This window comes from Vidua macroura, chromosome 4 (genome assembly GCF_024509145.1).
Source record: "Vidua macroura isolate BioBank_ID:100142 chromosome 4, ASM2450914v1, whole genome shotgun sequence".
NCBI classification, from domain to species: domain Eukaryota; kingdom Metazoa; phylum Chordata; class Aves; order Passeriformes; family Viduidae; genus Vidua; species Vidua macroura.
In genome coordinates this window covers 3,091,464-3,116,004 of record NC_071574.1, presented here as the reverse complement: position 1 = coordinate 3,116,004, position 24,541 = coordinate 3,091,464, and the positions used below count along the sequence as shown (strand labels likewise).

Genomic DNA, 24,541 nt, shown 5'->3' with positions numbered 1-24,541 from the left:
CAGCGAGCGGCACCGGGTTCGCACGATCCGAGCCGAGTCAGCCGAACTAGGCGAACGGTTCCGAGTTCTGACGAACCGAGCCGAGCTCGGCCGAACGCGGCCAGCGCCTCTGAGTACCGAGTCGAGCACAGCCGAACGCCGCGAGCGGCTCCGAGTCCGGCGGAACCGAGCCGAGCTCGGCCGAACCCGGCCTGCTGCTCTCGTGCCCATTAATTAGTGCGGCTGCAGTCACTGCCTAATGAGCTCCTGCCCGACCCCGCGCTCCCGCTCGTGTCCGTGCGCTGGCCGGGCCGCCCGCGGGACGCGGCAGCAGGAGAGCCCCGGGCTGCGCGTGTTCAACGTGAGGCGGCGCCGCCATCAGGGAGCCGAGCTGCGGGGAGTGCAGCTGAGTTCGGCACAAGGCAGCGAGCGGCTCCGAGCTGGGCCGAACCGAGCCGAGTACAGTCGAGTCCGACAAGCGGCTCCGAGTTCAGCCGAACTGAGCCGAGTACAGACGAAAGCAGCGAGCGGCTCCGAGTTCAGCCGAACCGAGTGGGGTCTGCCGAACCGCACGAACGGCTCCGAGTTCTGCCGAACCGAGTCGAGAACCACCGAAGGCAGCGAGCGGCTCCGAGTTCAGGCGAACCGAGCCGAGTTCGGCCGAACGCAGCGAGCGGCTCCGAGTTCTGCCGAACCGAGCCGAGTTCGGCCGAACGCAGCGAGCGGCTCCGAGTTCGGACGAACGAAGCCAAGTATGGCCGAACGCAGCGAGCGGGCCTGGCCCAGCCGCTGCTCGGGAAAGCGGCTGCCGCCTCACGTTACACACGGGCAGCCGCTCACGGGCAGCCGCCGCCTCCGCGTTCGGGGCGCCGGGACGGAGAGCGGCGGGAGCGCGGTCCCCGCCTCTCCCGGGGCAGCACCGGGCTCGGATTCTCGTACAGAGCCTCGAGCGGTGAAGGCGGGAAGCCCGCACAGGTGTCGGTGTCGGGCCGGGCTGGGGCGGGACCGGCAGCGAGGCGGTGTCGGCCGGGGGCGGGGCGGGCGGTGCCTGTGCGGGGCCGCAAAAGCAGCAGCGGCAGAGGATATAACTCTGTGTCGGTTCCGCCGTCTGCGCCCAGAGAGCGGCAGCAGGTGAGCGGTGCTGGGACTGGGAGCTTTGCCGGGACCGGGACCGGGACCGGGACCGGGACCGGGACCGGGACCGGGACCGTCCACGGCCTGAGCCTCCCCGGGCCGGTGAGCTGAAATATGCCGTAGCAAATCACGCGGTTTTGTTGACATAGGGCCAGGAAATGTCTCTCCGGGGAGTTTCCTGTAGTGAAGGGTATGATTTAGGTGGTGAGCTTCTCAGGAGAAAATTTAAAACACTTTTTAAAAATCGAGTTAAGACATGAAAGCTGTCTCAAAGCAGGGCCATTTGCAACTCTTACAAATGAAGAGATGCTTGATTTGTGGCTGGTGTAAAAGTTATTTTTTTTTTTTTACAAGAGCTCTTTGCTAATCCTCTTCTTTAGATCAAACAGTACTTTTGAAGCTTCTCTTAATATGTAATTATAATGGTCGAAGTGAAGTCTAAAATCGGCATGCAATTGAATCAGGGTATTAAAGTCTCTCTAAATTCTCATATTCTTTCATAAAAAATTTCCAAGAGCAATAAACAGGGAAAAAAAATCTGAAATACAGACTCTCTGCCCATATATTCTACTCAGAATAGCCGTTTGGTGTAGGCAGCACTGCTGAGCTTTGCCTTATGGTGGTCACCAGGAGACAGGGACAGGTGTGCAGTTTTATAAAGCCTTTATTTATTTTTTTTTTCTTTTTTTAAGTGAAGGAATTGAAAAGCACAGAGTCTGACAAAACACAGAGGGTTGATGAAATATTCATTCAGTACCAAATGAAAAAGGATAAGGGGTGGGAAAAGTTACACAGAAAGTTTTTTCTTCATGTTTTTCTCACTGGCAACCTGGATTGGAGAGACAAAAGGGAGTATTTTGTAAAATGGCAGCATACTGGTAGTACTTCAATTGTTTGAGCCCTGTGCAGTGGCAGATGGTTAAAGAATTAGGGAAAGCACAGGTGGTGGTTGAAGGGAAGCTGGATGCTTTTTGGGGATAAAGAAGTTAAGTGGATGGAAGGGTGTGCAGGAAGGGGCAGACAAAGGTGTTTGTGCATTACTGCTGCTACCTACCTTAGGTTAAGCACCAATTCCTAATGTGGCTCTGCTCTGGACTATTAGGGCAGCACCCTAGGAAAAGGAACACAAACAGTTGTCAGAGAGAAACCAAGGAGAAAAGTAGCTTGTGTTTGAGAAGGAACTGTTAGAAACTTAAACTCGTGCTTCAATTATGGTTCAAAGGATAATTCTGATGGTTCTTCCTGACCCTAGAACCCATGAGCCCCTGGATGTTGTGTGTCTTCCAATTTTGGCAAAGGAGGAAAGAAACTTTCAGAACTGATTACAGACAAAATCATTCTTTCCTAAGTCTTCCCAATATATTTAACTATGTAACACTTTGGATATAAATACAAAAGTAATTGGATTATTAAGCAATTTAAGATATTAGTAATAGTTCTGTGCCCTACATTATAATGAGGTTGCTACGGCAAACTGTCATTTATACTTCCTGGCAATGCCATGTGGCTCCAGATAAACCTTTTCTGTGACATGAGCAGCCAAACTCCCAGTATATCTGTACTTGCTGGGCAGTTTTGAGAATTGATCCAGATGCACTTTTTACTGGTAATCCCAGAGTTTTGTAAGGATCTGTAGCACAAAAGGAAGTTTATGTATGCTAGAGATAAAGTTAAATTCTACACGTGGATATTTGTCAGCTGTGGCTTGTAGGTATCTGGCTTTTCTGACAAGGCCTGAGAGAACTTCATCTAATCTGGGATGGAGATGTGCTTTGACTAAACTACCTCCAGACAACTTTTCCATGTGGAATTGTTCAGTGACTATAATCTGTGCACCAAGATACACAGTAAGCTCTGGCCATTTATTGTAAGGGCACATGGACAAAGTGACCACATCAGTTTGCAGAACAACTTTCCAGTGCTCAGTTTCCAGGTTCCTGTATATGTGGTTTGGGTTTTTTTTGTTGTTTTGGCTTTTTCTTTTTTTGTGTGTGTGGATTTTATGTTTTTTTTTTTTTTTTTTTTTTTTTTTTTTTTGTTTGTTTGTTTTTGGTTTTTTTTTTTTTTTTTGTTTTGTTTTGTTTTGTTTTTTTGTTTTGTTTTTTTAAAAGGAGATAGAAAGTACCTCTTCCCCAAGACACCCCTCAACATCTGACTGCTTGCAGCACTTTTCCATCATGGCAGTGAAACCCCCACCAACTGTCTTTAGTTGTTCTTCTGTTATCTGGGGCTTGCGCTTGATGAGGTTGACGAGCAATCTGAAAACAGAGCCACGAGACACAATTAATCTTGCCTTACAAGACACCATTCTCCCCAGACACAGCTCGTTTGAGGGTTTTTTTTTGTCATGCCTAGATGAGCCTGTGCCTGTTGGTGACTCCAAACTCCCAGTCTAACAGAACCATCTGTTTCTTTTGTGTTAACTCAGTTACAGCTGGGTAAAAACTTGGGGAGATGATCTGTATGTTGTCTTAATTAAGAACATCTCAAGATTTGCACTGGCAGTGGGCCTACATGAAACTGATCAGTTAAGAGAGTGATTTTAAATGAAGAAAAATTTCTCCTTTGCCTCTTCCAAACTACTTGATGTTGTATGCTGACCAGGTCAGTGCAAACACATAGTTCCATCTGGTTTTCTCTGTCACTAGTGAAGCCCCAGTCAGGTTACAAAAGAGGGTGTAGCTTCCTTCTGCACTCCCCAACGTGCTACACTTCAAAAGCTTCCCTACAAGGTATTTCTTGGAGCTTACTTCAGCTGCCCTGCTTCGCGCTCAGCCGGAGAAGCACTGCACATTTTCTCATCAAAATTGAACATCATGGGGTCAAATGGTGGAGGCACATATTTGGTATCTACGCCCAGGGCAGTGAAACATGGTCTCCTGTAAGAGTAGAGTTCATTGCAGCACTGTGAAACCTGGTCATTGATAGGGGTGCTCTCCTGTCTCTTGCACATATCTTCAATGATGACACTCAGCTGAAAAGAAAAGATTAGGGCAAAGGTTAGTTACATCTTCCCAAAAACACAGCAACTAGGTGATGCTCGTATCACAATAGCATAGCTGGAAGTGGAAGCTTTTGAATGTAACACCTGCTGGGAAATGGTACATGTTTAACGTTTAAAATATATTGGTATTCCTGGACTAAGGTGTTTCTTCATCTGCAAACAGTCTGGGCATTGGGTTACAATCAGCAGGTTTGAGGGTCTTAGGACACTCTTTAGCTTTCCCAAATGCAACCTGCCACAGTCTCAGTCATGGAGCTCTGGGCAGCCTAGTCCAGTGGAAGGCGTCCCTGCTCATGGCAGGGTGTTGGAATTGGATGATCTTTAAGGTTCCCTCCAACCCAGGCCATTCTGTGGTTCTATGATTCTATGAACTCACTTCTGCTTGCTGAGGGGAAGCCAAGTTTAACTAAAATTCTTACAAGATACCATTAGATAGGTATTTAGGCTCTCACATCCATTAAAAAAATGAACAGACTTGGAATTCTGTTAGGTAGATGCTTAGTGTGGTTTTTATGAAAAATCACTGTTTGCTATCTCACCAAAATTCAGTATTTTTGCGACAGGAAAAATCTCCCAAGAGGAAAAGGGAAAGGATAAATCCATGTACTCACATAGTACTCAGAACAAGACATGCGTTGCTGCTCAGGAAGATTGCAGCACTTGTTGCCAACGGCTGTCATTTTCTTCCCGATTTCCAGCAAGGTCTCAGTTGATACCTGAGGCATTTTCTTAGTGTAGCGGACCAGAATTCTGACAAAGTCAAATCAAAATGACTGTTAGTAGAGCATTCTTCTAATACAAGCATATCTAGCCCACTGAAGGGAAAATGGAAGTGAAGACCAAATCCATCTGCCCAGAGCAGCCAGTGTAATTCATTACACTCCAGAATATTTATCAGGAATCGCTCACCCTTTAAGGAAGTCTGCCTCGCCGTGGGTTTTGAACAGCTCACAGTTGGTCTTCACAACATCCTCGGTTTCCTTGATGTGCTTGTTCAGTTCCTCTTGCTGCAAACAAGTACAGATTTATTAGTAATGTCAGAGCAGGACTTGCTGGTAGCAGTCATACAAATGTAACTTCTGACCACTTCTACACCTTAACTACAAAATACTCATTTTGCAAGGTTGATCACTTCTGTATAGTCAGGAGGGTGTAGGCAGGAATTGATTCCCTAGTGGGTCTTAAGTTCTAACGGAAATTTCCTTGAAAAAGGCAGCCACTTTGTAAAAATTTAACTTAAATTAATTACCTATTGGACTTATTTTCTAAGCAGTGGGGGTTTATTTGTTTAAATCAAGTAAATATTTCAAATTATTATCAACCACAAGGGGAACATCTCTTGGCCAAAGCTTTCAGGAACTCAACTTATGCTGTGTCTTGTATGTGACTGAGTTGTGGATCAGACCTAAGCTGAGGTGTCTCTGTGTGCTGGTCACGCACACTCCCATCACAATCCATGAGCAGCCGTACTCAGTGTATGAGTGGAGCTCAGAGAATAACTGAGCTATTAATTGTCAGCCTCAGGACAAGCAGAATCACAACTGAGATACAGAGGCATCAGACAGTTGAGTGAGACTACTCTGAAATAATGTGATGTGACAAATGAAATTACTCTGTGATCTGAGATAACCCTGTGTCCTTGCCACGGGCCACGGACTGCTTCATCTCCCATCAGGACATTAACCTCCCCTGGAATTAGCCTCTCCAAAAGCTTCCTGTCTGCTCTTCTGTAGGAGCTTCTCAACACAATTCTTTTATGACAGGTACCAACCAAGCATTTTAGTCATCTGCAAACAAAGCTTTGCACCTACAGCGTTTCCGTAGCACTCAGCAGGGTTGTCTGTCTTGCAGCACTTATCCAGGAGTGTTTCATATCCCTTAGTAATCCTCATAATCAGCTGTGTGGAGAACTCAGGGTGTCTTCGTGAATATTCATAAACAAACCTGAAAGACACAGGAGCAGACAGAGCTCCTGAATAACGTGCTTCTTTCATCAGCACAGTGCAGTAATAACAAGGACACTTCCTCAGGTGGACAAAGAGCTTGGAATGCTGTAGGCACTACTTACTCTGACAGGAATGCATCATGGTTTGGCTCATAGCTTTTACACACTTCCTTATCTTGAATGTATTTTTCAACTAGTGAAGGAAGATTCTCAGGTTTGTCATCAAACTCTGCCTCCATGATGCACTTGGTCTGTTCCACAGCTGGCAGCTCGCAGCAGGGCTTGAGTTTGCTTGAGAAAACATCATGTTTGGCGCACACAGAGGCCACCAGCTCTGACTGTAAAATTAATGCATAGTATCAGACAAGCTCTGAAATAATTTAAAGACAGATTAATTAATCTGCTCTCTCTGCTTCAGACTCTTTTCACTCAGGTCACCTATTTACTTAGCACTTTGCTAAAAAAATGCTGTCTTCACACAAAGAGAAATAACTGGGGCATGTGCAGGGTGAATGGTTCCTTCCCTGATCCTAGACACTCTGAGAACCCAAACTCTGGAAAGCCAGGGCACATCACTGAGTACTCTGTCACAAGGATGCTTGATGGATCTTGTAAGTCCTGAGAAAATTCCCAGCTCTGATAGAGGACAACATGTGGTAACCCCAGAGCACTGGAATGAGCTGGGTCAACAAGTGTGTCCAAGTTTGAGTCAGCCAGGCAATACTGAAATCATCTGACTATTGCAGAGGTTTGTTAATCTGTTCTCTGGCATTCATTGGCACTTACAGGAAGGCTGGATTAGTGGCAGTACACTTGACAGGACAGGAGAAAAATTTGCAGTCTTTTTGCCTCTGCTTTTTTTTCCCTATATTTATGATTGAGTTGAAGCGAATACATACCATCAAACAACCTCCCTGTTAAATGTTCTGATTTTGGCCAAACACAGTGGATAAAGTTTAAGTAATGGCTTCTTGTCCCTATGATTAGACAGGGCTAGATCCAGAGCTGGGCCAAATCCTGTTTCCAGTAAGAGTCAATTGTGCTAGTCCTGAGCTTTTCAGTGCTTGAGGAGCCTTCCAGCAGTGCTGAGTACAAGTTTAAGTTCCCTGGACTGTGAATGGGTAGCTACATGAATTACTATATTTCTAAACATTTTTCAAATATGTCAACATTGTTTTAAAACAGTGAGCTCACCCAGTCATCCACACATTCCACCATGTCCCCATCACAGCACTCTTTGTGGACATCCTTCACTTCATGGACCATCTTAACAAGTTCTGCAAATGGAGCCTTGGGGTACTTCTGGCTCATACGAATAAGTTTACTGCGTAGAAAAGGAAAGAAAGACACTTGTTTTAAAGCACTGTAGGGAACGAAAACCTTGCAAGTCACTAACGCATGATAAGGTAGGTCAGGATTGTTTCAAGAAAATACTCATGCTTCTCATCCAGTTTCTGGTGGCTAAAATAAAAAAGGGCATCAACATCTGTACCAGTAAAGCCAGAAAGGAGCAAGTCTGTGGTTCTTCTGTTCTGCCTGAACTGTGGGAATCACACCCTAGTATTCCCCATCACTGTTGAGCAACTGGACAGTGCTCCAGATTACTTGGCACAGATAGATGTAGTCTTGATTATACCTTTAAATGAAAGCTGACTATGTCTATAAGATAATCCTAGTCAATGTTAGTGTATCAGACTGGCCACAGAATCAAAGCACCTCTCTGTGCCCCAACAGCTGATCCAGTTATTAAATTGTAAAAGCTTTTCTTTGTCTTACAAGCAAATGTTTTAACAACTGTGATTCTGCCAAATCTGACTTTTTGGTTGGCTTAAGGTTCGAACTAGCACCTTACTCTGCTGATTAGTGATGTGTCCATCACTGAAATCTGTAGGCACTGGAGCAGGGGTACAGCTTTGGCAAAAGCGTGGATTAAGCACACTGTAATCTCTGGTTCTGAGGGACATTCCAACATTTAATTCTCCATTTTCTGGACTGCTTCCAGAGATGGTTTAATTGCTCTGCAACTCTCACAGCTGAGCTTTTCCTAGATCTCTCTCACAGGTTGACAAACCTACATTTTATCAAAAAAAGTGATTGGAACTTACCTTGCTTCGAAAGTCCTCTCACCATACTTGTGGAGGAGTCTACATCCGTGCTGCTGGTGCACATCTATCTTCTTGGCTCTTTCCTTGATGACAGCTGCCTGTGGTAACAGGACACACATTGTCACATTAAACTGATTACATCCAATGGATAGGATTAGTCCTGACCTGTCTCTCCAAGTTCTTCATGCAAAGCTTTGCATGAACAGGAGAATTCTGCCTGTTTCTCACTCAGTTGCTTAGTGTTATCCACAGAGACAAAGCTGCTGTACCTTTCCATCCAAGCAAGCACCAACATCACTCTCTGAGCAACAGGCTTTAAGTGCATTTTCATACTCAGCAGCCAGACCCAGGATCGCTGGGGCGTGCAAGAAGGGGTTTCTTCTTGCAACAGTATAGATGAAACTAGAAGGAAAAGGAAAGTGTTAGTTCCATGTTCCAGTGACAACAGCAAATGGCCTTAAACCTCTTGCAGCTTCTCTAACTTTTTCCTAGTTTAAAAATTTACTTTAGAAATCTAGTTTAGTAATCTGCTTTTGAGACATAATGCTTGCTGATTGGAAATGCTCTGCTAAATCCCACCCTTCCCAAGGCAGGACTCAGTAACTGTCAGTGAAGGATGAACTCCTGATGTTGTCAGCCATCTGGTTTGATGGCCATCTGCTTTTTTAAAATGTCTTGTCAAATATTTGAAAGTTCTGATTTTTAGTGTGAAAAATTCATCTGTGGCCCTTTCACCAACATTTTATTGACAATTTTTATTCTTTTTGCTGTTACCTTTCTTCATTCTTGCCAATTACACCAAGAGTAGTAGGAAGCTGGAGCAAATAAGTTATTAAATCAATATTGGAAACACTGTGAATTTTCAGCAGGTTTGGGGAAGAAAGGTCATCCAAGTTGTATAAAATGTGATCCTTAACCCCTGTTTGGAATGCAAAAACCTGCTCTCACATGAAATGAGAAAATGTGATCAGGATAAGAAAGAACCAGTGGCCATTTTCCTTACTTTCCCAGGAGTTGCACCCGATGGTCCTTGTACTCGTTGCAGATCACGTCAGCAGCTGGTCTCTGGTAGGGTGCGATGAAGTCTGGTTGCTGAACTTTGAAGGACAGGAAGCACTGGTTTCTTTCGGGATCAGCTTTACCACAGCAGTCAGCCATGTCACCGTATGAGTCGCGGAGCTTTTCCACTTGGCAGATTTCATCCAGGAAAATGGAGGGCTGTAGAGGGACATGTGAGGGTCAGAACTAGTGTTTATATTTAGACAGTGCAATGTATTGTCTGTTTATCTGCAAAAGAAAAGCCAGGCTGAATAGTAAATACATTTTTACTGAAGAAGACCATAAATCAAAACAGTCTACTGTTTTTCAATAATTTTATAAAGTTTTATTTTATGTACTTCAATATCAAAATGGTTCCAATGCTTTACTGAAAAAAGTTAATTATAATTTAAAATACTCTGTGCAAGACAGTGATCTCCTTTTACTTATAATCTGACAAAACTGAATTTTCAGATGAATTGAAGCAGGATTTGATGGAAACCTTGAGGGAGAACTTAGTTTAGCTCCAAGTGTTAGATGTCCAGCAATCCTAAATACCTGCAAACTTCTTTTGTTACCTCATTTTAGAGGAATTTTTTTAAACTTTCATAAACTAAATGCCCTAAATTAGCACACACACCTTTTCAAGTCATCCCAGTGTGAAAATCCACACACTTGGGTCACTTTAATACCTAGAATTAGGCCTGTACTTCACAGCTGGTGTTTTGTACTAAGTGCTACCATTTATTTTCAGGCAATGTACCACCCAAGTGTGGTATTTGGTAACCAACATATGGATCCGTGGATCATTAGGCACTTAAAGGCAGAGGTTTAAAACCTGACAAAACCAAATGCTTTGTTTAAGCACTGAAATCTGAGCATTGGCCTGTGACAACAGCCACACCTGAAAGGTTCAGGTGTAAGTCCTCAAGGAGGGTGATGGTGGCAGCTGCACAGAGCAAGGAGAAATACAATAGTGAAGGATTCGCTGCCTACCAGTGATTTTGAGCACTCAGGAGCATCCTCGTTGGCCACACACTTATGTGCCAAATCAACAACATCCTTAACCAGCTTGGACAGTCCTTCGTAGGAGCATCTCTGGAGGTACTGGGCAAATGTGATCATGGCCCTGAAACACAAAGCACAGTTTGGAATCAGTACTGAGAAACATCGGGCAGTATTTTCAAGGTGCCTCTGAATTGAATTGAACTGGTTTGTTCAAATGACATGCACGAAGGTTAACCAGAATGCCATGCAGAGCATAGTGCCAGATCCCACATCTGTCTTGTTCTCTTCTCCTTTCTGAACATGTTTTTAGCCTTCCCAATAACCTTTTTACCTTCCCAGTAAAACAAGTATTGAATATTAAATTATGAACAAACCAGAAAAGACTGTGATTGGAGTTTTCTGTCACTTATACCAGCAAACTCATAAATGCCGTGACCTAAGCTGGATTTGGCCACTGTTACAAATTATGATCTCCAGGCTGCCTTCTGTCAGCACTTATGTCTCTGTCAGGGCCCTCTGTCTTTCCCAAAACCAGTTTCAAAAGAAGATCACTGAATCGTCTCAGAAAACCTGTCACAGCCTTGTTTTTTCAGGTTAGTGGTTTGTTTGTGGTTTTTTTCTGGCAATGTTGCCAATGCAGCATAATTTATCTTCATTCTAGGGATATCAAACCTGTGTTCCTCATTCCTGTTTTATTTTCAGAGAAGGAACAGAGGCTTTTTCACAAGGTTTGCAAGGAGTTCTTTTCCCAGAGAGCAAGAAAGTAATTGTGATGTTTGCAGGTCTTAAAATATTTCTAGGTTTTGCAGTAACAGTGAGAGGCTAAGTCAGTGTTTCAGTGAGACATACACATTCCCTGTGAGCTCATACAGTGTGTCTTACTTTCCCTTTTTGGTACAATATCAAGAGAGACAAAAGAAGCAATCAGAAGGTGGAAGCTGAACATTCACTTACACTGCCTTAAATGTCTCTTCCTTCAAGTCGTTGAAGCGGTGGGCAATCGGACTCTTGTGGTCTAGGAAGGAAAACAAAGGGAGTAGTGATGCTCACTGTCACACTGGCTGTGCTGGACCCTGAGAAATATATTCTGGGCACCACGGGCCAGATTTTCACAAGTGTTCAGCATTCATCCGACTTTTATACTTAAAAACTTAAGAAATCGAACATTTTCTTGTTCATTTGTCTACAGGTACCTAACTCACAGCTTTGCTTGTCTTTCTGATGGAACCCAAGCCTGTGATTTTTATGGTCCTAATAGAATATTTACCTCTGTAAGCAGCAACTTAATTCAGATATTCAAAATGACTGTTAGGACTTAATATTTAGGGTTAGCAGATGTGTCTTTTGGGTAACCACCACCCCCAAATGCTGCAAATAAAGCAGTGCAGCTGCAGTTTGATTAGAGCAAACCTTCTTCTTCTGAACGCTAAGTTATTAACTTGTCAAAAGACAGAACTTCCAAAAGCACAGTGCAGCTGCTTTTTCCATGCTGGAAAGGAACAGATCCTGACTCACTGACATCTGCTCATGCACCACACTTACTCGCCCAGTTCAGTTGTCCTGAGTGTCCTACCCATCTCCCCACTGTCTCTTAATTTATTTTCTTTTCTAGTCAATTATATTTTTCTGTTCAATATGGATCAGGCTCCCACTAATTGTTTGTGGAACCATATTCAAGACATTGAATTGATAGAACAAAGTCTTCCAAGAGAACTAATTAGTCCTTTCTTACCTGCATCTCGTGCAGTTCTTTGCAGATTCCTGGATCTGGCAGAGCTCAGGAGAAGAATTAATGAAATTAATGTTAACCACTTCATGGTTTCCGATTATGATGTGAGCAAAGTTGCTCAAAAATGCTAGGAAGATTGAAGGAAGAACATTTGCTTATATGCCCTTCACTACCTGTGCTTGTAAAATATTAACCCTCGAGCTGGCATTTGTGGATTGCCATTTGGCCTGAAGAAGATTACAAAACTTCACCTTGACAAAAAATTAATTTGATATTAGTTATTTATTCTGTGTTGTTACTCTGGGCTTTTCCGTCCTGAAGAGGTTGAACCTCCCAGCACCCAAAAAAGATAAAGTTTTACGTAAATTTCCTTATCAAATGACAAACAAGGAGTTCAAGGCATCAGACAAAAAAGTCATCAGGGCTAATCCTATAGACTTTTTTTCTTTCCTACTATTTGTTCAAAAGCAAAGCATGTTGGTATTGTATAGCAACAGCTGACCCAGAGAGGACTCAGTCCACTTGAAATTAGGGAATTTTAATTTTAAATCACTTTATTGAGATGAGCTGGCTAATCTAGACAGCTGTGGCTGATTTGAGCACCTGAATTTGTTAGGTCCTGCTCTGGTTTTCTGTGGGTACTGCTGTCCACCGATATCCAGAAAACAGCCAAACACATGGGTAAACATGTTCAAGAGCTATAATTTCAGAATTTTTGCAATTTCTCATTTGTACTGACATCCTCCCAAGAGTAATCTCTTAATTAAACATTGCTCTCATCTCTGAAAAATTTCCCAATGATTAGTCAGTAACTTAGGAGATCAGAAACAAGAAAAATGTGCAGTTTGCACAGAGCCCCAGGACATGGAATAAATCAAAATTACTTTTCTAGGACACCCAGTGAGATGCTTCAGAAATTCCCAAACAAGTACAAGGTTGTATCCTTGCTGAGTGCAAAGTGATGTAGCTTCCCAGGGGGAGATACTATGATTTATTTTAATTAATTTATGTCCCCAATGTGTGGATATCAACCCACACAACTGGAGGTTGTGTGCTGCCTTGCAGCTCTGCTTTGTGAGTGCCCACGTGGTAGAGCTGAGCATGTAGTCTCCAAACTCTTCCTTAGTCTTTAAGATTCCCTTTGTTTACTCTGTTTTTCTTCCTTAGGTGGGCAGTTTTGCCATAACTCTGTATTATTCCTAATGGGGATAGCAAGAACAATTCCATGATCGGTTTTCTGGAAATTTGACTAAGTAAGTACATGCATAATACTTCCTTTTGTTTCTGAGTGTGAGCTTTTAAAGAGATTTGAAATAAAGCAAATGACATGTCTAGGCTCAAAATATTTGCAGGCAGTTTTCATTCAGGAAAATGCCCACACAATGCATCTTGTGTTCCAGAAAGGCTGTTCTTTTCTCCAGGAATAACCACATAAAACTGAGATGAGTTCACAGAATAGTATGATACAATGAAATTTCTACAGTCTTGCTGCTGTTTTGCTGTTTTCTATAGTTTTGCTGCTGTTGCAAAAAAAAAAAAAAAAAAAAAATCTGCATTTTCCTGAGTCTGATCCTGATATTTTTGTAGGTGAAAAGCAGCATTCAGTTAGTGATTTAAATGAACAAGGCTCTATTTTGGGAATTGAAAGGTTATTTGGATAACTCTTACATGAAGGATGGTGCAGGAAAGCCAGGTTGGCAGAAAAGCAATGTTAGAAATGTCCTAATGTTAGATATTGTGATTGTTTTCAGGTGGTTGTAGCAAAATCCCACATTTCTGGAGAATTCCGGGAACTGATGAACAATCTGAACCTTTCAGACCTGGGCTGCTTTAGCCTAACAAAATCTAGGGAAAGAGCTTGTTAATTCAGCATGTAATTATTTTACTGACCATATACCTCTGTGAGAGAATAGCCATCTCCTTTCAAATCTTAAGAGAGCATTCAGTGGGACAGAAACACACATTTAGGTATTTTGTGGATATCTATAAGGCGGTAAAAAACTGTAGTATTGGTGAATGATGTCTTAGAACAGCTCTTGAGATGCTGTCAGGCTGTACCAAAGAAGTCTCCAGAAAACTACAGCTAAGGGCTGGGAGGGCAAAGCTGAAATTCAGCACCATGATTGCAGTGTTGCATCTTGAAAGCTCTCTGGAATTTTCCCTTGCAGCATTGTGCAGTGTTAGCAAGAACACTCCTGGTCCCCTGGAGTTAATATGTAAGTTTGGAATACAGGGTCCATGTTTATTTCTAGATATCTTCTGTTGTCTGTCCTGTACTTCATGCCAATGGTTCATATAACTGCTGAGAGCTGAACTCCAATGCTCATGTTTGTTTAACAATATTAAATAGTATACTGAGTTTCTTGTTACTCAGTGCTTTCATACTGCATTGAGCTCACTCCAATAAAGTTGTCCTGGTATTAGAAAAAGGAATTTATCAATGGCATTTTAGGATGATCCATTTTAACACTCATTTATGTCTAAAGTTACATATGATAATTAGTTTTATTCCACGTATGGGGAACCAAAGGACAATAATTCCAAGAGTAATTGACCTGAAAACAAAAAGGATGCATACTTTTAAAATATTTCATCATACCAGCCTGTGCAAAGTGGAAGAGTAGAAACAAAGTGGACCGAGATATACTAATATAGAATGAGGCTCTTGAGAAACAAATGTGATCATAAGAACAGCTGTCAGAGTCCTTTTGGGAAGTAAGTACTTCTCGAAATAATCTCTCAGAACCCAAAGGACATCAAGAAACCCTTTACTTTTGTGGCCCTCCATTTTATTTACTGCTGTTTCTTGCTTTTTTTTCAAGACCTGTAGTTCTGTTTGTGGGACTGAACCATGAGGCACACACCAAACCTAGAGACAAGACATTCCTGTGCCAGTATCCGCAGTGAGTAGCTATTTTTCAATGACTGTAATGATCAGTATATTTCTTAATAAATGTCTGTAGCTCTGGACACATGGACAGTTATCAGACATTGGGTTTTTTTTCCTGCTCTGGTGCAGGATGTTTGCCATTCTTATCACTGATGTCTGGCTCCTGTGTAGAACGAGTCAAACATCTCAGATATATGGCTTTTGTTTGAACAGAGATGGACTCATCGATGCAAAACAAACCTAAAGACAGAAGGGGTTTGATCACCGTGGCAGAGCAGGCAGAGACCTGCTCAGGTGTAGCTAATAGCATTCCATGTCAGGTGTATCTTGTGGGTATATCATCAGTGAGTGGCTTCTGGCTTCAGCCACCCACCTGCAGTGCTGGTTTGTTCTTGATCATTCAAATAAGGATTTTTGAATCTACAAGAATGACTATTCTTGCTGATCCTGTACACTTGATCCCTGGGCCATTCTAGCATCCCTACCCCTTTGTCGCACAAGTCCACAGTGTAGTGATGTAGCTGTTTTCCTTATTAATGACCGTTTGCCAACATCATTCTTTGGCAGCAGGAACAAGAACAGCTTTGCTTCGCCTATTAAACATTTGATTGCCTGAATATATCCAAATATACAGCCTTCAGTGCTTTTTGAGGGTATCAATTCTGAGACTTCTCAGAACTTGTCTCTACTTTCCACGTCCCTATGACTTTTTGCTCTGCCAGTTCAAGTAGGTAATCCACAAGAAAACTGAGTATTGGCTTCATCTATTATCCATTTCTAAGGTTCCTCAGCAAAAATCAGTGTTATATCTTGGTATGAGCATATCTAAATGTTGTATCTAAATACAAAATAGATGCAGGAAAGAAATACCCGAGGTGCAGCTTTGCTCTATTCCAGAATTCCTTCTCAGGAAGATTTTTTCCTTCGGTGTTTCTTATAATAATAAGATAATTATTGATAATTGCCTTTGATAATTGTCTCTGGAACTGAAATCATTGTGCTACTGTGATTGATTTTTGGCGCATGATAGGACTATCGGTGGAGATCTTTTTTTTTTTCTTCCTCTTACATAAGTCCCAGAGACCTTTGGAATCCAGTGCATTCACTTGTGCCCTATAAACTTTTTGGCACTCAGTTTCCAATTTCTGTGCTGCTCTGCTATGCTACTTGATGGCCTTTGGCAGGAGAGAAGAGCCATTTAATGTGGTACAGTCAAGAGCCAAAGCTGAAAGCTTCTGTTTGGCAAGAGATTGTTAATACTTCTTCCCTAAGTTTGATGTGCTTCAGCTTTAGCAATAAAAGAAATAATGAAAACTTTTGAGGAACATCAGGAAATGTTTGGAGCATCTCTTTGTTTTGAATTTCTTTAGGCCGTTGATCCGTAACCTTCAGTTTTAAAAAAAAACATGGCTACAAACTTTTTTGTAACTGTAAGCAGGTGTATTTGCTAAAATCAGAAACAAACATGTGTAAAATGAGCTAATGATTCTGGGAGCCACTGGGTTTGCTCTCAACTTGAAACACTTTAAGAGTTGAAAAAAATCCTGTATGTCTAGAGGGGCTGTAGGACTTGTGGAAAATTTCTGCCATTCTGCAGCTGCCCCCCACAATGTTACTGCATCACCTGGCAGTGCTGACACTCTTACTTGCCTTATTTTTCATTTAGTTTCATTGTAAATTTAGGGGTTTCCCATCTTGCCCTAAAAACTGCCAAGCTGGTAAATATTTTCTCCTTCATGTCCATCTCTGTAGAAACAGAATCTGTGTTTCTGCTACAGTTGTTCTCTTGTGCTCTTGTGTTGTTTTTTCTGTTAGGCCCTTGGGGTTTTTTTGTTGGTTTCTTTCTTGGGAAGATCCTAATTAACCTCTTTAAGACAAGTTGTAAATGTTCAAGTGTTAAGGAGATAAAGGGAGTGATTCTTTTCTCAGCCTTTCCTTTATTCCTGAGCAAATGATTTCTTAAGATAAAGCCCTCAGAACTTTGAAAAATGAAGTCATGGAGCAAGAATAGCATTTCCCACCTCAAATATCCCCCAATGTCTTTGGAATTTCTTTAACTGAGAATCAGGGCCTCAGGTGGCACCTCAGCAGGAGAAGAAAAGTTTGTAGAGCCATTTTTAGGTCCTTGTTACTGGAGCAGGTAGGACAAGACATTTTAAATTTTGGCACTGCCATTTACTTGCTGACATAAAAGGATAGTCCACTTCTGCATATTTTGCTGCAATTACAAATTCTGAGGCTCCATGAATGAAATGTGAAGCCTCCTGTCCCCACAAGTGAAATCCAAAGGCACGGTGAAATATTCCCGCATTTCTGCCTTAGCCTGTGAAGCAAAGTTCAGTTAGTCAAATCCAAGTACCTGTACTTTTCTGTTGTAAAAATCAATTGTTTTTCAAGCAGCATTCACATTTATTAGGTGAGCTCTGGCTTGTAGTTCCAGGTTCAGTACTTCTTTCAATATGAATCAGATTGCCAGTGATAACACCAGGATGTAATGATCTCTTAGAAGAGAACTGGATTTACAGCAGCAGCAACAAAAGATGGTCTTTCTCAGGTTGCTGTTTTCCTTCCCATGTTCTCCTTTACCTGGGTTTGTTGCACTATGACATGTAATACTGCAAACCTGGGATTCCCAGAGTTAAGGAAGCGACTAGAAATAATACAAAACTGAGGAAATGTTGCTTGGTTTATTTGTTTGTTTTTCTTTAGAGTAGTGCTTATAAACTGTGATTTTCGAAGATGTGAATAATTGGGGTTTGAAATTCACTCTCTCTGATTTTGAGGGCCTTCAGGAAGACCTGATTTTAGAAGAAAGGTTCCTCAGTACATTCCCAGAATCAGAAAATTTCATCAGAGACCAAAAACTGCAACTGAGCTTAGCAAAGAGCTCTATGGTTCATGTGGTTCTCTTAAATAAGTTATCAAAAGATTGGTCTGTACATCAGAGGAACTAAAGAGATCTATCAGGCAGATCTGTGGCTGTGCAAAGCCCAGATAGCTGTGATGTTTGGTTTGTGTTTTATTTAAATTTGACCACTAAACTGAGAATCCTTCTTAAGCCATGCAAAGAAATATTAACGAACTCTTTGCACATGAAGCTTTTGGTGTTGTCTTTTGGATCAATTAGGCAGAGGCTACACTCCCAAGGGCATTCCTCTGTGGTGCTCTCCAACCCTATGCTGACAGTCCTTGACATTTGCTTTCTGCCCAAAGGCCTTTTTTGCTCATACCAACAGCGCTTCAATATTGCCAGTCAGGCATATCCATAGCCTATCCACAGGTCTCAAAAATAACTCAGGAAATTCAATTAAAACAATTAATGCCCTTCTCTGGTACCTTCAATTTAGTGTGGATTTGAGTTTCTGACTTTGCTCCTTGACTTTGAGTGCTGGAAAACAGAGTGGGTGTCTAAGCACTGGAGCTATTCCCAGGGCAAAGAGGCTTAAGGCTTCCCATAAAGTCAGTGCAGATCTAGGGAGATTCCTGGCTCCCTGGACTGGGAGATTGGAAGCTGGGCAAATTATGTGTTCAACCCAATTTTTCCCTGTTCCTTCTGGCAAAGAGGACAGCCTACTGCCAAGTCAAGACTGAGGACACCGTTCCTGGTGAGCCCAGGAAGCCTGAAATTGCTGAGAGTCTGATATGAACACAAGTCTCATGGTTTCTGAGGTCCTGCTGCACTGTTGGGCACTGCAGCCTCTTTGCTGTCAGCAAGGAGGAGTTTTGGGATGGATCCTTTGACATCCCAGAATACAAATGTTCTTGTATCACTTGACAGAAGTCTCTCAAGTGCAGAGCCTGCCCTCTCTGCAGGTTTGTCAGAGCCAATATGGAAATGTAACTATGGATCTTATGGAAGTTTATCAGTACTCTGATGTTTCCACTGAAACATTTTGGATTCAGTTAATTTACATGCTTTACTGGTGCACTTGCCAGTGCTAGGTTATTGGTTGGATTTGATGATCATGAAGGGACCAGTTTGGTCAGGCACAATTTGCCCTTAGAGAAGCTGTCCTGGATCACTTCTCTGTCTTGCATGTGCCCCAACATTGCTTCCATTAGGATCTGCTCCAATGTCTTCCCTGGCACAGAGGTAAGGCTCACCAGTCTGTAGTTCCATGGGTCTTGCTTTCTACCCCTCTTATAAAATGTTTCCCTTTTCCCAGTCACTGGGGACTTCACCTGACAGCTGTGACTGTTCCAAGATGGTGGAGAGTGGCTTGGAGACCACATCAGCCAGTTCCCCCAGGACCTTGGGATGTGTGCTATCAGAGACTCGTGGCTATAGAATGTTCCATGTCATTCCCACTATCACAAAACAGAAACTCCACTGACATGGGCTAAGGTTATTTTGCCTGTCCACCCACAAAAATAAAACTTCACAGTCAAGCTGGTCATAAAATTCAATCCAGAACAACATAACATCGGAGCTAAAAATTGTGTGGAGAAATTGAAATTGAGACTAGGCTTGCCAAGGAACTTCGGTGTATTATGTTAGTTAGTTTTCAAAGAAAATAAGATTATTTTATTTGATTCTTTGTTATCAGCTAGGCAACCTATCTGCTTCCCCTTCGGAAAGGAAAATCAAGTTTTCCCTTCCTGCTTTTAGTATATAACTGCACTTCAGGCAGAGACTCCTGTCTCTTGGGCACTGATATTGCTTAAGGAGCTTCTTGGCAACTCACTAATGTTACCAGGTCCTCTGTGCTGGATTTTCAAATATATTCAGCATTGGCCTAATTCTGGTCACATCATAGTCAGTGCCAAAACTTGCCTGATTTCTCTGGAAAGTGAGCTCAATAAAAGGGAGGTTGTATCTTGGATCTTTCCAGGCAGATTTTCAACCTTCCCTACAATATTTTTAAGGAAGTTATTTCACACCAAATCACAGAAATGTTTTTAGATTGGTTAGTGGACAAGTAGGACATGTACCTGCAAAAGCAGGTCTAGCTCAGGTAATATTGAGATGACTCTAAAAATTCTGTTCAAGCCTAACCTTTTCCTAAATGAGAGCTCTGACGGGGGAAGCTATGTTGTGTCCTGAATAAACAGGTATCAGCATTCCATAAGAACTAGCCCGATGAAGCATATTCCAAGCTCTCAGGCAGGAGAAATCTGCCACCTACTGTTAACAAAACTATTTGCACAAAGAGACCGTAGACCTCAAAACTGAGAAAAATTTCATGTTCTTGTGGGCAAAGAAAGTGACAATTGTAGAGAATTGCCACAATGATGTGTCTAAAAAAGAGATCAGCCCTCACTGGGGTTGGATTAATAATGGAGAGAAAACGTGGCTTGTTGATTAGTAATGATGTGTGATTTATTTGGTGCTCTTATTGCATACTATTTGTGTAGTGCTTATGGAGGCACTTTTCTTAAAGAATGTTTGCCTTGTCCTTACAGGTGTCTTTTGAAATTAAAGAAACATATCAAAAATACAAAATGTGAGAAGTTCCTTAAGATATGAGATAATGCTGATAAAGCACTTCAAAAATTCTGGGCTGCTTTTCTGGCTTGTGACAATCACTATCTAACAAAGAGATGTGCAGGATTTGGAATTAGGGTACATAAATGCTACATATAAAGTGCTTTGCTGAATCCAAGTTTAACACTCACTGAAATTAAGCAGCATTTAAGAGCTTTGGTGTACATGGAGAGACTGTAGTGATGTCTGAAGGTAAGCTTGGTAATTTGTGTTCAAACTGAGCTCTGGAGTTTGTATTCAAACTGAGTTCTGAAAAGTTAAGTATTGGAAATGAATATATTGTCTATAATTGAAAATTACACACTTGAGAAAGCTGAGTTGAGGCTGTGCATCAAAATTCATGAGTGAGAATAAAAGATCCAGATTTACCTTTCAAGATACTCATAGGCTCACTCACCGGACAGTTATAAGTTTGACATTTGAGATATTTTCTCATTTAAAAAGTATAAATGAACTCAGAGTCATAAAGAAGAAAGTAAGAGGATAACAAGTGACAAAAAGAAAATTCACCCCACCAGCACTTTTTCTCTTTATGGAAAAGGTCACTAATTGAGGAACACAGAGCTATTCAAGGTAGCTCCTAACTTTGTAACTAGCTAGCAATAAAGTCAATGGCATTGTAAATGCCACACACAGACAGAAATGCTTCTTTAGCCCACTGGAAATAAATTGCACACAAAATAATCACTTAATATTTACTGTCCACTAAAAAAAATTCAGGACATACATATTTAAGATTCTTTAGTAAATGCTTTAGTAAAAATTAGTAAATGCTTTAATAAAAATTAATTTCCAAAGCACTGCAAAGAATTAAAATCAGACTAGTTTTAGCTGCAGGTGTGTTGCTGGCTTTTAGCTCCACCTGCTGAGTGCAACTGAAATAACAGAAACACTGAGCTCTCTGTTTTTAAAAAACCCAGTCCCAAGGGCCCCTAAAGCAGAGCAGGAACCCACAATATGTAGCCAATAAGTGAAACAGCAGACAGTGGAAAAGTGAGGGCAAGTTCTGTTTGAAAGCAGAGGCTCCACAGGACCTTTGGGGGTTAGGGAATTTTATACCATCAAAAACTTGTAGACAGTTTTTCTAGTTCTAATTTGAACTCTGTAAAAATATCTTCTTCCACTTTAAGTGCCTTTCTGAGATACCAAAGGCATTTCTTACACTGCCTTCACTGAATCCAAGGTCTTACCGAGTTTTACATGGAGATTCCCACTCCCTTCCTTATCCAGAGATAAAACTACCCCGGGAGGATGAATATTTTCAAGGCACACTCTATATGAGGAGAGAAAAAACAGCCTGAGCCTTGTTGTTCTGCATGCCAGCAGAAGGCTGCTTGCGTAGAGATCTTCCAAGCTGCTCCAGGAGAAGCTGTTTCAAGGACTAATTTCAGAACTAATCAATTGTGTACTTAAAAAAGTGGTTACTATAGAAATTATCATTATGGATTGGCTGAACCCAGGCAAAACACAAAGTGTAAGAGATGTTGATCCTACTAGCTGACTCCTGTGCAGCCCACAACTGATGCTGCCTTAAATGCCAGCAATTAAAACAGAAAAAAAAAACCCAAAACAACCAGCTAAACATTAATTTGACAAGTAAACTTTAATATTCAAATATAGGTGATGCGGCTTTAGCTTGAGAGGTCTCATTTAGAGTTTTGGATTACAGATCCCTTATACATGAAATACACAAAAAAATACACTTTATCTTATGATTTGTCCTGTCTCTGTTTTATGTTACCCATGACCACGCTTGAAGAGAATGAGAAAGATTCCAGAATCTTGTCCAGATGCCCTTTGCCTCTATTTGCCATGGTATTTTTCAGGTTTATACTCACAAAGGATAATAATTTTGAAAGCTTATCCAGCATATTAGGAGCCTGAAACACACCTTTGGAATAATTTATGCATGTTAAAATGTAAGGCTCACAGAGTACTAATGCATTTTAGGATTTCAAGTGCTTAAGCCATTTCTTAACTAAGACTCCCAAAGTATTAAATATATTACAGAACATATGTTTTGTACAGAACATATGTTTTAACAGAACACTAGCAGATTTATTCATTGAATCAACTGTTGAAAGATTTTGCTTTCTGGACTTGTTTTTCCTTTCACAGTTCTCCCTGTGAGGAAGTGGTCAAAGCTGGCCTGACGCTCTAAGAGCAACTCATAGAACATGCACCAGCAGTATCTGAGACGGAACACAAATGATGGGCAAGGCACTTGAGTGGGATACGTTGGTGTGTTTCCAATGACATTGATCACGGATAAGGACAGCCAAGGGCAAAATCACCTGACTTGCTGCACCAAAGAGGCAGAAGTTGATCCCAAAGGGGCTTTCAGACTGGAGGGGTTTGAGTGTGAGCAGTAATGTAAATTTACCTTCTGCTGTAACTCTATGCACTTCTCCTGGGCTAGCACTGCTCCTCTTAAATTCTCCATCTGTCTGGATTGTTTTTATTTTCTTTACTCACAAGGCCACACCACATGAGATGCTCACAGGAAACTCACTGTATTGAAGAAATAGAGCTAGTTAAAAAACGTACTTTAAAGCAAATGATATGGCTACATAAAATCTGTTTTAAATAATTCTTTTCCATGTGCAATTTATTGGGATTAAAACTGAGTGGTTTAGACAAGGCTTAAAATGCGTCATGGACAATTGCACTTCTCTGAATGTTCAAATGTTTGTGTTCTTTTTCTTCTTTCTCCCTTTGCCTTGGACAGCAGTCATTGCATACTTGCTGAACAACTTCAGTTCTGTTACTTCTGTTTAAAATAAGTCATGATGGTCTAATTGTAGTTTATCTTACCTCCCATTTCAGATGGATCTTCCATGCTGGCACCAAGGAGGTCCAGTGAGCGAGTCCCTTTGGTATGTGTTGAGACAATACAATCTGGGGTTCACAGTTCCCTGAATGATACAAATAAAAACATTCCAGCACATATAGAAGCTGCAAAGATGACAAAACTGTACATATCAAAGACAATGAAAGCATTCACCAGTGACAATGGCAGGATTTGGGGTTTGGATTAAAGTTTATTTGGATGACCAGCTTGGTAGCCTTGTGGAAGTTGTAGCAGTCCTGAGTTCAGGTTAAAAATTCAAGAAGTTATGAACTTTTTTCAGTCCCTGTATTAATTGCAAACAAAACTCATGCTCCTTTGCTCTCTGCTTCCTGACCTTGACAATGACACTGCTTCCAGCAGTTGTAAATGAAACTGAAAGCAGATCCATGAGGCTAATTATACCACAGCAGAGGTTTCAACACATTGTTTGTCCTGTAGAACTTTCTAAGGAATCTGGCACATAGGAGACAGTTCCTGAAAGTATTCACTGAATCCGGACCCTGAGCTTTCCCACCACTCCTATGGAGTGCTCAGTGGGATGATAAATAACCTGGAGGAAATAGAATAAATACAGAAGCAGAAATCACAGATGAAAGAGGTAACAAAGGATTGTCATTTTTCTCAATGCTTAGGAGGGTGGTGAGGCCCTGTCACAGGTTGCCCAGAGAACCTGTGGCTGGCCCATGCTTGGAAGTGTCCAAGGCCAGGTTGGAGAGGGCTTTGAGCAGCCTGGGGTAGTGAAGGGTGTCCTTGCCCATGGCAGGAAGCTGGAACTGGGTGATCTTTAACATCCTTTCCAACCCAAACCAGTTTGTGGTTCTACGATTCCACGATTTCCTGCAGCTTTATGCTACCAATGAACTCAAGTGTCCAAAGTTAACCAACTTCACAGACTCACCAGGGAAGGAAATGTGTTTTTTGGGTATTACTGCCCTATTTAGAGCCTACACTGACTTTTCAGTGATATGCAATCCATTCCCTAAGAGCCCTATGAACAGGAAACACAGCTATGGGTCATACACCCTTGTGGAAACTGGGACCCAAAAAAAAAAGCCTAATAAAAAAATATGGCTTATTTACTACTTCATTATGTCTTGATGATTATCATAGTATTTACAAGAATGTTTTAGTTTGGGTTTCTAAAATACAAAGTGCTGGAGAAGTGTCACACCTTCCCAAGGCATTCAAACCGTCCCAAGATTAGGAGCAGACTTATGTTAGCAGCTTTTGCCCACAACAAAATCAAATCTTATAAGCCCCAGGGGTCTAAAACTGAGTTTCTCTGAAGAACTCAAATGCTTTGCTTGCTGTTGCACTCACAGAATCTCAAGAGTCATTTAGGTTGGAAAACACCTCTGAGACCATCGAGTCCA

The 24,541-nt window shown here is 41.8% G+C and overlaps 1 protein-coding gene and 1 long non-coding RNA gene across 2 annotated transcripts; one reads left to right on the top strand and one right to left on the bottom strand.

Annotated features, from left to right (window-relative positions):
* Window positions 1–714: 714 nt before the first annotated feature.
* On the top strand, window positions 715–22,531 carry LOC128806882 (uncharacterized). The gene is made up of 5 exons (XR_008436968.1): window positions 715–954; window positions 13,110–13,195; window positions 14,446–14,657; window positions 14,765–14,845; window positions 22,436–22,531. It is a non-coding gene; the product is annotated as an uncharacterized LOC128806882 (long non-coding RNA).
* On the bottom strand, window positions 1,760–12,082 carry ALB (albumin). The gene is made up of 15 exons (XM_053976738.1): window positions 11,946–12,082; window positions 11,168–11,228; window positions 10,202–10,334; window positions 9,171–9,385; window positions 8,437–8,569; window positions 8,168–8,265; window positions 7,257–7,386; window positions 6,186–6,400; window positions 5,929–6,061; window positions 5,027–5,124; window positions 4,729–4,867; window positions 3,864–4,087; window positions 3,239–3,371; window positions 2,168–2,224; window positions 1,760–1,942 (listed from the first exon to the last, which is right to left on the bottom strand). Exons 1-14 carry the CDS (start codon window positions 12,028–12,030, stop codon window positions 2,174–2,176), a joined length of 1,848 nt encoding a protein of 615 aa, XP_053832713.1. The 5' UTR covers window positions 12,031–12,082; the 3' UTR covers window positions 1,760–1,942; window positions 2,168–2,173.
* Window positions 22,532–24,541: the final 2,010 nt, after the last annotated feature.

Bases quoted from the DNA above. Each gene is read 5' to 3' on its own strand.
- ALB (XM_053976738.1), bottom strand. From the start codon at position 12,030: ATGAAGTGGTTAACATTAATTTCATTAATTCTTCTCCTGAGCTCTGCC. The intron at 9,386-10,201 runs GTAGGCAGCGAA...GTCCCTCTACAG, and splicing joins CTGAGTGCTCAAAATCACTG to CCCTCCATTTTCCTGGATGA. The intron at 3,372-3,863 runs GTAAGCTCCAAG...CTCTGTTTTCAG, and splicing joins CGCGAAGCAGGGCAGCTGAA to ATTGCTCGTCAACCTCATCA.